The sequence below is a fragment of the Oncorhynchus mykiss genome, chromosome 8, assembly GCF_013265735.2.
Source record: "Oncorhynchus mykiss isolate Arlee chromosome 8, USDA_OmykA_1.1, whole genome shotgun sequence".
Taxonomy (NCBI): Eukaryota; Metazoa; Chordata; class Actinopteri; order Salmoniformes; family Salmonidae; genus Oncorhynchus; species Oncorhynchus mykiss.
In genome coordinates, this window is record NC_048572.1 from 2,100,587 (window position 1) to 2,117,954 (window position 17,368).

General features: G+C 43.2%; 1 protein-coding gene across 6 annotated transcripts in view; it reads right to left on the bottom strand.

Moving 5' to 3' along the window:
• Positions 1-9,473: 9,473 nt before the first annotated feature.
• The window catches only part of LOC110531067 (DNA (cytosine-5)-methyltransferase 3A), a 90,848-nt gene continuing 82,953 nt past the window's right edge, over positions 9,474-17,368 (bottom strand). For all 6 annotated transcript variants that reach the window (XM_036984550.1, XM_036984549.1, XM_036984548.1 and 3 more), the window contains one exon: positions 9,474-11,485. In XM_036984550.1, coding sequence (XP_036840445.1) covers positions 11,344-11,485 — 142 coding nt within the window. In that variant the 3' untranslated portion in view covers positions 9,474-11,343. The remainder of the gene's footprint in view (positions 11,486-17,368) is intronic.

Genomic DNA, 17,368 nt, shown 5'->3' on the forward strand with positions numbered 1-17,368 from the left:
AATAGAGACTTCCAGTAGTTGTTTTTGAGAGGAGCTGGCTACCATTGTCGAGTTCAAGTAATTGCTTTTGAGAGGAGATGGCTACTATTGGAGACTTCCAGTAATGTTTGTGAGAGGATATGTCTCCCATTGGAGACTTCCAGTATTTGTTTTTGAGAGGAGCTGTGTACCCTTGGATAATTTTATTGTGTTTTTGAGAGGAGCTGGCTACCATTGGAGACTTCCAGTAAATGTTTTTGAGAGGATCTGGTTACCATTGGAGACTTCCAGTAAGTGTTTTTGAGAGGAGCTGGCTACCATTGGAAACTTCCAGCAATTGTTATTGAGATTAGCTGGCTACCATTGGAGACTTCCAGTAATAGTTTTTGAGAGGAGCTGGCTACAATCAGAGACTACCAATAGTTGTTTTTGAGAGGAGCTGAATACCATTGGAGACTTCCAGTAATTCTTATTGAGAAGTTTGGCTACCATTGGAGACTTCCAGTAATTGTTTTTGAGAGGAGGTGGCTACCATTGTTGAGTTCAAGAAATTGTTTTTGAGAGGAGATGGCTACCATTGGAGAGTTCCAGTAATTGTTTTTGAGAGGAGCTGGCTACCATTGGATACTCCCAGTATTAGTTTTTGAGAGGAGCTAGCTACCATCGGAGACCGCCAATAGTTGTTTTTGAGAGGAGCTGGCTTCCATCGGAGACCGGCAATAGTTGTTTTTGAGAGGAGCTGGCTACCATCGGAGACCGCCAATAGTTGTTTTTGAGAGGAGCTGGCTACCATCGGAGACCGCCAATAGTTGTTTTGGAGAGGAGCTGGCAACTATTGGAGACTTCCAGTAATTGTTTTTGGAAGGAGCTGGCTGCTATTGGAGACTGCCAGTTATTATCACAACCTGATCTGTTTCACCTGTCGTTGTGATTGTCTCCACCCCCTCCAGGTGTCGCTTATTTTCCTATTATCCCTGTGTTTCCTGTCTCTCTGTGCCAGTTCGTCCTGTATGTTTTTAAAGTCAACCAGCGTGGTTTCCCGTACTCCTGCTTTCTATTCTCTTTTTGATAGTCCTCCTGGTTTTGGCCCTTACCTGCTTTCTGGGTGCCGCACCCACCTGCCTGACCATTCTGCCTGCCCTGACCTCGAGCCTGCCTGCCCTGACCTCGAGCCTGCCTGCCCTGACCTCGAGCCTGCCCTGACCTCGAGCCTGCCTGCCACTCTGTACCTCCTGGGAAAAACAACCTAAATCTCAATATCGCAGTATCCCTTTAAGTCATGTCAGTGTCTGGAATAATACTCACCATTCAGTCATTCAGTAATCCATGAACAAAAACCTACTCACCATTCAGTCATTCAGTAATCCATGAACAAAAACCTACTCACCATTCAGTCAATTATAAGTAATATTCTGTTTAAAACAATATCATGACAATAACCAAATGCTTATTTGTAATCCATGAACAAAAACCTACTCATCAGTCACTTTTTAGGATCCAATCCATATTTATTTTCTCCCCATCTTCTACCCTTTTAGCGTTGTCAACATTGTGAACAGTCCCCCATGGTGGCAGTGGGGTTGTGGTATGGGAAGGCCTAAGCTATGGGCAATGAACACAATTGCATTTTATCAATGACAATCTACAGATATACCATGATGAGATCCTGAGGCCCATTGTCGTGCCATTCATCCGCTGCCACCACCTCATGTTTCAGCACGATAATGCACGGCCCCATGTCACAAGGATCTGTACAGTCGTGGCCAAAAGTTTTGAGAATGACACAAATATAAATTTTCACAAAGTCACTAAAGTGTCTTTAGATATTTATGTCAGATGTTACTATGGAATACTGAAGTATAATTACAAGCATTTCATACCTGTCAAAGGCTTTTATTGACAATTACATGAAGTTGATGCAAAGAGTCAATATTTGCAGTGTTGACCCTTCTTTTTCAAGACCTCTGCAATCCGCCCTGAAATGCTGTCAAGTAACTTCTGGGCCACATCCTGACTGATGACAGCCCATTCTTGCACAATCAATGCTTGGAGTTTGTCAGAATTTGTGGGGTTTTGTTTGTCCACCCGCCTCTTGAGGATTGACCACCAGTTTTCAATGGGATTAAGGTCTGGGGAGTTTCCTGGCCATGGACCCAAAATATTGATGTTTTGTTCCCCGAGCCACTTAGTTATCACTTTTGCCTCATGGCAAGGTGCTCCATCATGCTGGATAAGGCATTGTTCGTCACCAAACTGTTCCTGGATGGTTGGGAGAAGTTGCTCTCAGAGGATGTGTTGGTACCATTCTTTATTCATGGCTGTGTTCTTAGGCAAAATTGTGAGTGAGCCCACTCCCTTGGTTGAGAAGCAACCCCACACATGAATGGTCTCAGGATGCTTTACTGTTGGCATGACACAGGACTGATGGTAGCGCTCACATTGTCTTCTCCGGAAAAGCTTTTTTCCGGATGCCCCAAACAATCGGAAAGGGGATTCATCAGAGAAAATTACTTTACCCCAGTCCTCAGCAGTCCAATCCCTGTACCTTTTTCAGAATATCAGTCTGTCCCTGATGTTTTTCCTGGAGAGAAGTGGCTTCTTTGCTGCCCTTCTTGACACCAGGCCATCCTCCAAAAGTCTTGCAGATGCACTCACACCTGCCTGCTACCATTCCTGAGCAAGCTCTTTACTGGTGGTTCCCCGATCCCGCAGCTGAATCAACTTTAGGAGACGGTCCTGGCCGCTTGCTAGACTTTCTTGGGCTCCCTGAAGCCTTCTTCACAACAATTGATTAGTGGGACAACATTCCACAGACCACAATAAACAGCCTTATCAACTCTAATCAAAGGAGATGTGTTGTGCTGCATTTGGCAAATGGTGATTACAACAGATACAGATATGGTTTTCTGATCCCTACTTTTTTAAAAGGAATCTGTGACCAACAGATGCATATCTTTATTCTCAGTCACGTGAAATCCACAGATTAGAGTCAAATGAATTGATTTAAATTGACTGATTTCCTAATATGAACTGTAATTCAATAAAATCGTTGAAATTGTTGCATGTTGCATTTCTGTTGTTGTTCCGAATATACAGTGGGGCAAAAAAGTATTTAGTCAGCCACCCATTGTGCAAGTTATCCCACTTAAAAATATGAGAGAGGCCTGTAATTTTCATCATAGGTACACTTCAACTATGACAGACAAAATGAGAAGAAAAAATCCAGAAAATCACATTGTAGGATTTTTTCTGAATTTATTTGCAAATTATGGTGGAAAATAAGAGTAGGGGTAGTGTCAAATAGGGGTAGTGTCACGCCTGATCCCGCTCTTCCCCCCTGGAGCTCGAGGACACCAGGCTGCCCTGCATCACGCACACCTGCCATCATCTATTACGCACACCTGCCATCATCTTTTACGCACACCTGCCATCATCTATTACGCACACCTGCCATCCTCTATTACGCACACCTGTCATCATCTATTACGCACACCTGTCATCATCTATTACGCACACCTGCCATCATCTATTACGCACACCTGCCATCATCTATTACGCACACCTGCCATCATCTATTACGCACACCTGCCATCATCTATTATGCACACCTGCCATCATCTATCACACACACCTGTCCTCATCTATTACGCACACCTGCCATCATCTATAACACACACCTGCCGTCATCTATTACGCACACCTGTCGTCATCTATTACGCACACCTGTCACCCGTCATGCGCATCAGCGATATTGGACTCACTCATCAACTGTTTATTACCTCTCCTATATTTGTCCGTTCCCCTGCTCTGTTCTGTTCCCCACTGATGTCTGTGTTACCCGTGTGCTGACGCTGTTCCTGTCTCGTTCTATGTCCGTTCCATATTAAATGTTTGACTCCCCGTATCTGCTTCGCCTCTCCAGCGTCATCCTTGTGACATCACTAATGTGTTCCATTGTCACGTTGTGTTAGCTAATCCAAGTTTATCCTTTTAAAAGGCTAATTGATCATTAGAAAAACATTTTGTAATTATGTTAGTGCAGCTGAAAACTGTTGTTCTGATTAAAGAAGCAATAAAACTGGCCTTTAGACTAGTTGAGTATCTGAAGCATCGGCATTTGTGGGTTCGATTGCAGGCTCTAAATGGCCAGAAACAAAGAACTTTCAAAGACCAGTCAATTCGTGTTCTGAGATATAGAGAAATTGCCAAAAAACTGAAGATCTCGTACTACTCCCTTCACAGAACAGAGCAAACTGGATCTAACCAGAATAGAAAGAGGAGTGGGAGGCCCTGATGCACAACTGAGCAAGAGGACAAGTACATTAGAGTGTCTAGTTTGAGAAACAGACATCTCACAAGTCCTCAACTGGCAGCTTCATTAAATAGTACCCACAAAACACCAGTCTCAACGTCAACAGTGAAGAGGTGACTCCGGGATGCTAGCCTTCTAGGCAGAGTTCCTCTGTCCAGTGTCTGTGTTCTTTAATTGGCCAGTCTGAGATGTTGGCAATATCAGTTGGTTTTTGTGATGAATGAGCTATCTGATTCAAAGAAAGCTGGAGCTGAGTTTGCCTTTTTTTTTTTAAATGTAAGGTGATCCAAAGCTTTTTACTATCCGTTATGTAATTTATCTTTGTTTCATAGGGTAGTTTCTTCTCCTTTTTATTCAGTTTAGCCACATGACTTCTCAATTTGCAGTACGTTTTGCCAATCAGTTGTGCAGCCAGACTTATTTGTCACTCATTTTGATCCCCATCAACCATACAATCTTTCAATTCCTCATCAACCCACAGGGATTTAACAGTTTTTGCAGTCATTTTCTTAATGGGTGCTTATTAGTAACTGGAATAAGCAATTTCATAAACGTGCCAAGATCAGTTTCTGTTTGCTCCTTACGACACACCACGGACCAACAGATATTCTTTACATCATCAACATATGAATCACTACAAAACTTATTGTATGACCTCTTATATACTACATTAGGCCCAGTCTTTGGAACTTTGGTTTTCCTAGATATGGCTACTATATTGTGATCACTACATCCGATGGAGCTGGATACTGCTTTCAAGCTAATTTCGTTAGTAAAGCTGTGATAAATACATGTAGATGATTTCATTCCTGTGCTGTTTGTAGCTAGGTTGGTTGCAGACACTGGTTACAGTTTGAAGCTTTTTCTTGAGTGGGCAGCTTGATGAAAGCCAGTCAATATTTAAATCACACAGAAAATATACCTCTCTGTTGACATCACATACATTATCAAGCATTTTCCACTTTATCCAGATACTGACTGTTAGCACTTGGTGGTCTATAGCAGCTTCCTACCAGAAATGGCTTTAGGTGAGACAGATGAACCTGTAGCCATATGACTTCAACAGTATTTAACATGAGATCCTCTCTAAGCTCTAAAGGAATGTGGTTCTGAATATAAACAGCAAGACCTCCAACATTGGCATTTCTATCTTTTCTGTAAATGTTATAACCTTGTATTGCTACCACTGTATCATCAAATGTTTTATCTAAGTGAGTTTCAGAGATAGTCAGAATAGGAATGTCATCTGTTACTAGCAAATTATTGACTTCCTGAACCTTGTTTTTTATGTTACATATGTTAACGTGGGCTATTTTAGTTTTTTTTAGGACTTTTCTGGGATGCTTGATGGTTTTCATTGCTTTACTGGGAAGCTTAGCAGAAGAAGACATGCTCATGTTATTTATCCTGTGTGAATTTAAGTATGCTCTCTCTAATTCTCTCTCTCTTTCTTTCTCTCTCTCGACCCTGACCTGTTCACCGGACGTGCTACCTGTCCCAGACCTGCTGTTTTCAACTCTCTAGAGACAGCAGGAGTGGTAGAGATACTCTTAATGATCGGCTATGAAAAGCCAACTGACATTTACTCCCGAGGTGCTGACTTGCTGCACCCTCGACAACTACTGTGATTATTATTATTTGACCATGCTGGTCATTGATGAACATTTGAACATCTTGGCCATGTTCTGTTATAATTTCCACCCGGCACAGCCAGAAAAGGACTGGCCACCCACATAGCCTGGTTCCTCTCTAGGTTACTTCCTAGGTTTTGGCCTTTCTAAGGAGTTTTTCCTAGCCACAGTGCTTCTACACCTGCATTGCTTGCTGTTTGGGGTTTTAGGCTGAGTTTCTGTACAGCACTTTGAGATATCAGCTGATGTAAGAAGGGCTATATAAAAAAATGTTTGAATTATGTTCTCGTAGGGTGAGCAGCACACAGTGGACTTCCTACTTGTTACTGCACTGTCAGAACTAGAAGCATAAGCCTTTCGCAACACTCACAATAAATCAAATCTAATGTATTGGTCACATACACTTGTTTAGCAGATGTTATTGCGGGTGTAGCGAAATGCTTGATTTCTTCAAACCAAGCTGCTTACCTGTTTCTGGTGTCCTTTGACAGCTCTTTGGTCTTGGCCATAGTGGAGTTTGGAGTGTGACTGTTTGAGGTTGTGGACAGGTGTCTTTTATACTGATAACAAGTTCAGACAGGTGCCATTAATACAGGTAACGAGTGGAGGACAGAGGAGCCTCTTAAATAAGAAATTACAGGTCTGTGAGAGCCAGAAATCTTGCATGTTTGTAGGTGACCAAATACTTATTTTCCACCATAATTTGCAAATAAATTCATAAAAAATCCTACAATGTGATTTTCTGGATTTTTTTCTCTAATTTTGTCTGTCATAGTTGAAGTGTACTTATGATGAAAATTACAGGCCTCTTTCATCTTTTTAAGTGGGAGAACTTGCACAATTGGTGGCTGGCTAAATACTTTTTGCCCCACTGTACATATGAAATGGGTAATGCAGTATTTACACAAAATTAAAGTGACTAAGATACCGAAGAACAGTACAGAGTACAGTTTATACATATGAGATGAGTAATGCAAGATACGGAGACATTATTAAAGTGGCTAGTGTTTCATGTCCTTAAAGTGGCCAGTGATTCCTAATTTATGTCTATAGGCAGCAGCCTCTGATGTGCTAGTGATGGCTTTTTAGCAGTCTGATGGCCTTGAGATAGAAGCTGTTTTTCAGTCTCTCGGTCCCAGCTTTGATGCACAAGTACTGACCTCGTCTTCTGGATGATAGCGGGGTGAACAGGCAGTGGCTCGGGTGGTTGTTGTCCTTGATGATCCCTTTTGCCTTCCTGTGACATCAGGTGCTGTAGGTGTCATGGAGGGCAGGTAGTTTGCCCCCGGTGATGTGTTGGGCAGACCGCACCACCCTCTGGAGAGCTTTGCGGTTGTGGGCGGTGCAGTTACCATACCAGGCGGTGATACAGCTCAACAGGATCCTCTCAATTGTACATCTGTAGACGTTAGTGAGGGTTTTCAGTGATAAGCCACATTTTTTCAGCCTCCTGAGGTTGAAGAGGCACTGTTGCACCTTCTTCACTACACTGTCTGTGTGGGTGGACCATTTCAGTTTGTCAGTGATGTGCACGCCGAGGAAGCTTTCCACCTTCTCCACTTCGGTCCCATCGATGTGGATAGGGAGGGTGCTCCCTCTGCTGTTTCCTGAGGTCAACAATCAGCTCCTTTGTTTTGTTGACGTTGAGTGAGGTTATTTTCGTGGCACCACTCTCCCAGGTCCCTCACCTCCTCCCTGTAGGATGTCTCATCGTTGTTGGTAATCAGGCCTACTATGGTTGTGTTGTCTGCAGACTTGATGATTGAGTTGGAGGCGTGCATGGCCACGCAGTCGTGGGTGAACAGGGAGTACAGGAGAGGGCTGAGAACACACCCTTGTGGGGTGCTATGTTGAGGATCAGCGAAGAGGTGTTGTTTTCTACCTTCACCACCTGGGGGCGGTCCGTCAGGAAGTCCAGGACCCAGTTGTACAGGGCGGGGTTCAGACCCAGGGCCTCGAGCTTGATGATGAGCTTGGAGGGTACTATGGTGTTGAATGCTGAGCTGTAGTCAATGAACAGCATTCTTACATAGGTATGCCTCTTGTCCAGATGGGATAGGGCACCTGCTAACCATGTGTATGTGACCAATACATTTGATTTAGGGCACACCGGCTCAGTGCTAACAGTATTACTCTGGTTCATAGACACATGATTACTGCATACAATAGCTGTAGGATCAGCTGAGTCATTCAGGGTAGTTAGCGGGACATAAATTAGGTTACTTACATTGTGTCTTCCAACACCCCTGGTATAATGTACATTTACTGAAGCATTATGACAACTCAGCAACACAATGGTAGGGATTAACTGAGCTGGGCTTGGGTCACTGTCTCAACGTAGCATTTTAATGCTGTGAAAGGATCCAGGAACCCAAATCATTTGAGTGGATCACTTACTCCTTATAAAACAAGCATTGTTTCCAGAAGGTATCAACATTGTCAGTAAACATTTCACCCACAGAGCTGTAATAGTCTGGTAGCCAGTTATGGAGGGCTGAAAGTCAGCTGAACCGTTCAATGCCACGATTTAGGGAGGGCAGAGGGACAGATATTATGGGGCGTTTGTTGGTGTAAAGTAGAGACCCAATCAGTTCTTTAAAATCCATCTTCAGCTGTTCTGAGCTGCCCTTCATGTCATTGAACCCCACACAAACTATGATAGACTAAATTTCCTAATTCAGGTTTAAAATGTTTGGGAACAGCTTATTGATGTCTTGTACTTGTGCTCCTGGATACCACAATGTTTGTGCTCCAGGGACTGAGACATTTCTCACTGTTGAACTGCCCAATACAACGCCCGGAGAAGGGAATGGAGAAATCTGACCATGCCTACCCCTCACACAATTGGTTTAACCTTTCACAGGTTGATGAGAAGCAGGATAGCATACATCTCTTCTTGGGCTTCTTGGGAGGAAATGGCTGGGGTCTTTAGGTTCCAGTTGTTGTTGCTAGTCAACTTTCAGTGGAGCGTCTGAGCATCTTTCAGAATCCCTCCTAAAACCTTGCCTGTTTTGTTTAGGTTGTTAGTTCCCCCTTCTGTTCGAGTGACATTTTTGGTTTTCTTGCAGGGGAATATTTATTTTAATTTGACCTTTAATTAACTAGGCAATTCAGTTTAGAACAAATTCTTATTTAAGGAACAACTTTCAAAGCAGATTTACATTTCAATTGTTCCACTAGGCTGCTTTGGGACCATTTCTGTTGGTTTTGGGACTTGGACATTCTGACATTTATTTGGGGCTAATTTAATTGGTTTTGTGAATTTATACACTTTTAATATAATATATGATTATTTTTCTCATTTTATTAATTTAGTCTGTTTTGCTTCAGTCACTCTCATAGGAAAACAGTATTTATTTTATATGGTAGCATAGTTTACAATCCAAGCTGATTATTACAATGTTCCCACCAGACTGTTCCCACAACCCAATGAAACATTCTGGGAACCATTAAAGAACAGACTAAATGTGTCCTGGGAATGTTCTTGTAACACCAGGTGAATGTTTTTGGCACTGTATAAGAAAAGTTGTAGAATCAGCAACACAACGGGACAGTTTTGGAACATATATATTGTGATGTTCCCACCAGACTGTTCCCACAACCTAATGAAACATTCTGGGAACCTTTTAAAGAACACATTACATATGTTTATAGGAACGTTCTAGCAACATCATGCAAATGTTTTATACAAACATACAAACTTTTGGGGAATGTTCTATTGTGGTTGTTAAATGTTACATGAAATATCCTTGGAATGTTCTCTTAAAACACATTTGATAAATAAATATATGATATCATCCTAATGTTACATTAAACCCTAACTAGAACTTAATGGGAATCTGAGCTAACGTTCTGGGAATGTTCCCGGTTTGCTGGGGAGGAGGAAGGTATATGTACCATAATACACGATCAGTGTGCCAGACATTATCTCTAGGCTAAAACATGAATCCTTTATTCATTACAGGTTCAAGTACAAAGTTAAAATGCCTTTAGTTATTCTGCTTTAGTTATTCTGCATACAAGATACAAGAGTACATAATATTGCCTTTGACTCTCTACCACAACTAAATACAGCCATTGGAAAGACAACCTTATTCTAACTATAGATCTGATATATTCTATTTTTTTTTCATTTTAGCACCTTTTGAAACATCACCGGTCCTTCCTCTTCAAAACACATTTCATTACACCTGTGAGAGGAGCGTGCATGTCTGTGTGTGACAGCCTGCTCGGACTCCACCCTGTTAAAACTCTCAACGGGTGATACCCTCGTTGACTTATCACCTGTCAATCAAATAACCACCAGTAAATCACATCAAACAACAAATAAACATCCCACCCCCTGCCCCCAAGCCCCTCCCCCTACAGTACAACAGACCACTCACTATACTGACAGATAGTAATTGATAGTAACCCATAGTAACCATGTTACCGTAAGCAAGCACCTTATGACATAACGCCCCACTGCACCATGGGAGACAGCTGTGTTTGCGCATGACGGAGCACAGGGTTGGAAACAGCTCATCACAACTGTGTGTGTGTGTATATGTGTGTGTGTGTGTGTGCGTGCGTGCGTATGTGTGTGTGTGTGTGTGTGCAGCAAACTGTGTAACCCACTAGTGTGACTGACTGCTGTGTAAACCTGGATTGTCTGTGCGCCACGAGACCATGTTAGCCCACTGAACTAAAGACTAGGCTCTCTCTGGGCGCTAACCTGAGTCCTCAGGTCTCAGGCAAGTTACTCGTCATGCTGAACTACCTACACAACGCTTAACTGTAGAACACTAACCTCTAACCCCTGACCTCTAACCCCTCTGCTACGCTGCACTTAGAGACAGTAGAAAACAAGCTGCTACCTGAAGAGAAAGAAACACTGCAAACTAATGAAACTACTGAACAAAGACCTGGTAGTGTGTGTGTGTGTGTGTGTGTGTGTGTGTGTGTGTGTGTGTGTGTGTGTGTGTGTGTGTGTAGCACCATAGATTTGATTAACAGGAGGGAGATGTAAAGGAGATTAAGCACCACTGAGTGTTGAAGCACCTTTGTCAACTAGCACCATGGAATCTGAGGTGTGAGTGACAGAGAGACTGGAAGAGAGACAGTCCATGTTGTCGGAGTATTGTTTTGTGGCTGGATAACAGGTTTAGTTTGTGATTGGTTAGCACCAGGGTTGGGGCGTATCCTGGCTTGTGATTGGTTAACACCGGGGCGGGGCTGGAACCTTTCTGGTTGGGCATCGGCCTGTGGGTCATGGGCTGGGCTCCAGGCTGAGAACTCTTTCAGTTGAGGTGTGTGTGTGTGTGTGTGTGTGTGTGTGTGTGTTTGTGTGTGTGTGTGTGTGTGTGTGTGTGTGTGTGTGTGTGTGTGTGTGTGTGTGTGTGTGTGTGTGTGTGTGTGTGTGTGTGTGTGTGTGTGTGTGTATTAGTTGCAGGCGAAGTACTCTTTGAGTGGGGCGAAGAGGTGTCGTATGACTGGAACGCTCCAAGACCGCCCCAACAGACGCTGTCTGGAGAGACGACTCATGTTGGACACATCTGTGTAGTGGACCGGGAACCCAAAAACCCTGCAGAGGTAAGAGGTCAGAGGTTACAAAAGACAAAATATAAAATTAATTGAAATAGTATAACTGTATTGGAGATAGTAGAACTAAAGTAGAGATAGTAGAACTACAGTAGAGACAGTATAACTACAATAGAGATAGTAGAACTACAGTAGAGATAGTATAACTACAGTAGACAGTATAACTGTATTAGAGACAGTAGAACTAAAGTAGAGATAGTAGAACTACAGTAGAGACAGTATAACTACAGTAGATGGTAGAACTAAAGTAGAGATAGTAGAACTACAGTAGAGACAGTATAACTACAGTAGATGGTAGAACTAAAGTAGAGATAGTAGAACTACAGTAGAGACAGTATAACTGTATTAGAGATAGTAGAACTAAAGTAGAGCTAGTAGAACTACAGTAGAGACAGTATAACTGTATTAGAGATAGTATAACTAAAGTAGAGACAGTATAACTGTATTAGAGATAGTAGAACTGAAAAACAGCTAGTATAATAGAGACAGTAGAACCATAGTAGAGCTACCGTAGAGATAGTAGAGCTAGATATAATATAACTAAAGTAGAAAAACAAAAGACAGTAGAAATAAAGATAGGATGACTAGAGTAGAGACAGTATAACTAGAGTAGAGACAGGATATCTAGAATAGATACAGTAGAACTAGAACAGAGACAGTAGAACTAGAGTAGAGACAATAGAACTAGAGATAGTAGATCTAGAGTAGACAGCAGAACTAGACAATAGAACTACAGTAAATATAGTAGACCTAGAGTAGAGACAGTAGAACTAAAGTAGAGACACTATAACTAGAGTAGAGACAGTAGAACTAAAGTAGAGACACTATAACTAGAGTAGATACAGTAGAACTAAAGTAGAGACAGTAGAACTAAAGTAGAGACAGTTGAACTAAAGTAGATAGTGTAGAGCTAGAGTAGAGATAAAAGAACGAGAAGAGATAGTATAAGTAGAGTAGAGACAGTAGAACTAAAGTAGAGAGAATAGAACTCGAGTAACGATAATAGAACTAGATTAGAGACAGAAAAACTAGAGTAGAGACAGTAGATCTAGAGAAGAGTCAGCAGAAGTAGAGTACAGATAATAGAACTAGAGTAGAGAAGTAGAACTAGAGTAGAGACATTATAACTAGAGTAGAGATAATATAACTAGAGTAGAGACAGTAGACCTTAGCTATGCGCATGTTGATCTTAGGCTTGTGTGGGGCTGCTCGGCCATGGAAACCCATTTCATGAAGCTCCTAAAGAACAGTTCTTGTGTTGGCATTGCTTCCAGAGACAGTTTGGAACTCGAAAGTGATTGTTGCAACCAAGGACAGACGATTTTTACGCGCTGTGCATTTCAGCACTCGAAGGTCTCGTTCTGTGAGCTTGTGTGGCCTACCACTTTGCGGCTGAGCCGTTGTTGCTCCTACACATTTCCACATAAAAAATAACAGCACTTACAGTTGACCAGGACAGGTCTAGCAGGGCAGACATGTGATGAACTGGCTTGTTGGAAAGATGGCATCCCATGATGGGACCATGTTGAAAGTCACTGAGCTCTTTAGTAAGGCCATTCTACTGACAATGCTTGTCTATGGAGATTGCAAGGCTGTGTGCTCAATTCTATATACGTGAGCAACGAGTGTATATAAAAAAAGCTGAATCCGCTAATTTGTAACAGTTCACAAACTTGTGTGTGTATATATATATAAACTCAGCCAAAAAAGAAATGTCCTCTCACTGTCAACTGCGTTTATTTTCAGCAAACTTAACATGTGTAAATATTTGTGTAAACATAACAAGATTCAACAACTGAGACATAAACTGAACAAGTTCCACAGACATGTGACTAACAGAAATTGAATCATGTGTCCCTGAACAAAGGGGGGGGGGGTCAAAATCAAAAGTAACAGTCAGTATCTGGTGTGGCCACCAGCTGCATTAAGTACTGCAGTGCATCTCTTCCTCATGGACAGCACCAGATTGGCCAGTTCTTGCTGTGAGATGTTACCCCACTCTTCCACCAAGGCACCTGCAAGTTCCCAGACATTCCTGGGGGGAATGGCCCTAGCCCTCACCCTCCGATCCAACAGGTCCCAGACGTGCTCTATGGGATTGAGATCCGGGCTCTTCGCTGGCCTTGCAGGAAATCACGCACGGAACGAGCAGTATGGCTGGTGGAATTGTCATGCTGGAGGGTCATGCCAGCATGAGCCTGCCGGAAGGGTACCACATGAGGGAGGAGGATGTCTTCCCTGTAACGCACAGCATTGAGATTGCTTGTAAGCTCAGTCCGATGATGCTGTGACACACCGCCCCAAACCATGACGGACCCTCCACCTCCAAATCGATCCTGCTCCAGAATACAGGCCCCGGTGTAACGCTCATTCCTTCGACGATAAACGCGAATCCGACCATCACTCCTGGCGAGACAAAACCGTGACTCGTCAGTGAAGAGCACTTTTTGCCAGTCCTGTCTGGTCCAGCGACGGTGGGTTTGTGCCCATAGGCAACATTGTTGCCGGTGATGTCTGGTGAGGCCCTGTCATACAACAGGCCCACAAGTCCTCAGTCCAGCCTCTCTCAGCCTATTGCGGACAGTCTGAGCACTGATGGAGGGATTGTGCGTTCCTGGTGTTACTCGGGCAGTGGTTGTTGCCATCTTGTACCTGTCCCGCAGGTGTGATGTTCAGATGTAGCAATCCTGTGCAGGTGTTGTTACACGTGGTCTGCCACTGCGAGAACAATCAGTTGTTCATCCTGTTTCCCCGTGAATTTATTTGTAAATTATGGTGGAAAATAAGTATTTGGTCAATAACAAAAGTTTATCTCAATACTTTGTTATATACCCTTTGTTGGCAATGACAGAGGTCAAACGTTTTCTGTAAGTCTTCACAAGGTTTTCACACACTGTTGCTGATATTTTGGCCCATTCCTCCATGCAGATCTCCTCTAGAGCAGTGATGTTATGGGGCTGTTGCTGGGCAACACAGACTTTCAACTCCCTCCAAAGATTTTCTATGGGGTTGAGATCTGGAGACTGGCTAGGCCACTCCAGGACCTTGAAATGCTTCTTGCGAAGCCACTCCTTCGTTGCCCGGGCGATGTGTTTGGGATCATTGTCATGCTGAAAGACCCAGCCACGTTTCATCTTCAATGCCCTTGCTGATAGAAGGAGGTTTTCACTCAAAATCTCACGATACATGGCCCCATTCATTCTTTCCTTTACACGGATCAGTCGTGCTGGTCCCTTTGCAAAAAAACAGCCCCAAAGCATGATGTTTCCACTCCATGCTTCACAGTAGGTATGGTGTTCTTTGGATGCAACTCAGCATTCTTTGTCCTCCAAACACGACGAGTTGAGTTTTTACCAAAAAGTTATATTTTGGCTTCATCTGACCATATGACATTCTCCCAATCTTCTTCCAAATGCTCTCGAGCAAACTTCCGACGGGCCTGGATATGTACTGGCTTAAGCATGGGGACACGTCTGGCACTGCAGGATTTAAGTCCCTGGCGGCGTAGTGTGTTACTGATGGTAGGCTTTGTTACTTTGGTCCCAGCTCTCTGCAGGTCATTCACTAGGTCCCCCTCTGTGGTTCTGGGATTTTTGCTCACTGTTCTTGTGATCATTTTAGGGGTGAGATCTTGCGTGGAGCCCCAGATCGAGGGAGATTATCAGTGGTCTTGTATGTCTTCCATTTCCTAATAATTGCTCCCACAGTTGATGTATTCAAACCAAGCTGCTTACCTATTGCAGATTCAGTCTTCCCAGCCTGGTGCAGGTCTACAATTTTGTTTCTGGTGTCCTTTGACAGCTCTTTGGTCTTGGCCATAGTGGAGTTTGGAGTGTGACTGTTTGAGGTTGTGGACAGGTGTCTTTTATACTGATAACAAGTTCAAACAGGTGCCATTAATACAGGTAACGAGTGGAGGACAGAGGAGCCTCTTAAAGAAGAAGTTACAGGTCTGTGAGAGCCAGAAATCTTGCTTGTTTGTAGGTGACCAAATACTTATTTTCCACCATAATTTGCAAATAAATTCATAAAAAATCCTACAATGTGATTTTCTGTAATTTTTTTCTCATTTTGTCTGTCATAGTTGAAGTGTACCTATGATGAAAATTACAGGCCTCTCTCATCTTTTTAAGTGGGAGAACTTGCACAATTGGTGGCTGACTAAATACTTTTTTGCCCCACTGTACATAGAAGTATAGAGGCCCATTATCAGCAACCATCACTCTTGTGTTCCAATGACATGTTGTGTTAGCTAATCCAAGTTTAAAATTTTAAAAGGCTAATTGATCATTAGAAAACCCTTTTGCAATTATGTTAGCACTGCTGAAAACTGTTGTTCTGATTAAAGAAGCAATAAAACTGGCCTTCTTTAGACCAGTTGAGTATCTGTACACAGCCCATCTGTAAATAGCCCACCCACCCAACTACCACATCCCCATATTGTTATTTATTTTTTACCCCAGTATCCCACATCATCATCTGCACACCTATCACTCCCGTGTTAATGCTAAATTGTAGTTATTTCACCACTATGGACTATTTATTGCCTTACCTCCCTAATCTTACCTCAGTATAGTTAGGTCAGGGGTTACCTCTCCATCTCAGTATAGTTAGGTCAGGGGTCAGGGGTTACCTCACCATCTCAGTTTAGTTAGGTTAGGGGTCAGGGGTTACCTCACCATCTCAGTATAGTTAGGTCAGGGGTCAGGGGTTACCTTTCAATCTCAGTATAGTTAGGTCAGGGGTCAGGGGTTACCTCTCCATCTCAGTATAGTTTGGTTAGGGGTCAGGGGTTACCTCTCCATCTCAGTATAGTTAGGTCAGGGGTCAGGAGTTACCTTTCCATCTCAGGATAGTTTGGTTAGGGGTCAGGGGTTACCTTTCCATCTCAGTAGAGCTAGGTTAGGGGTCAGGGGTTACCTCTCCATCTCAGTATTTTGTTAGATTAGGGGTCAAGGATTACCTCTCCATCTCAGTATATTTAGGTTAAGTTAGGTTAGGGGTCAGGGGTTAGCTCTCCATCTCAGTATAGTTAGATCAGGGGTCAAGGGTTACCTTTCCATCTCAGTATAGTTTGGTTAGGGGTCAGGGGTTACCTTTCCATCTCAGGATAGTTAGGTCAGGGGTCATGGGTTACCTCACCATCTCAGTATAGTTAGGTCAGGGGTCAGGGGTTACCTTTCAATCTCAGTATAGTTAGGTCAGGGGTCAGGGGTTACCTCTCCATCTCAGTATAGTTTGGTTAGGGGTCAGGGGTTACCTCTCCATCTCAGTATAGTTAGGTAGGGGTCACCTCACCATCTCAGTTTAGTTAGGTCAGGGGTCAGGGGTTACCTCTCCATCTCGGTATAGTTTGGTTAGGGGTCAGGGGTTACCTCTCCATCTCAGTATAGTTAGGTAGGGGTCACCTCACCATCTCAGTTTAGTTAGGTTAGGGGTCATGGGGTTACCTCTCCATCTCAGTATAGTTAGGTCAGGGGTCAGGAGTTACCTTTCCATCTCAGGATATTTTGGTTAGGGGTCAGGGGTTACCTTTCAATCTCAGTATAGTTAGGTCAGGGGTCAGGGGTTACCTCACCATCTCAGTACAGTTAGGTTAGGGTTCAGGGGTTACCTTTCCATCTCAGTAGAGCTAGGTTAGGGGTCAGGGGTTACCTCTCCATCTCAGTATTTTGTTAGATTAGGGGTCAAGGATTACCTCTCCATCTCAGTATATTTAGGTTAAGTTAGGTTAGGGGTCAGGGGTTAGCTCTCCATCTCAGTATAGTTAGATCAGGGGTCAAGGGTTACCTTTCCATCTCAGTATAGTTTGGTTAGGGGTCAGGGGTTACCTTTCCATCTCAGGATAGTTAGGTCAGGGGTCATG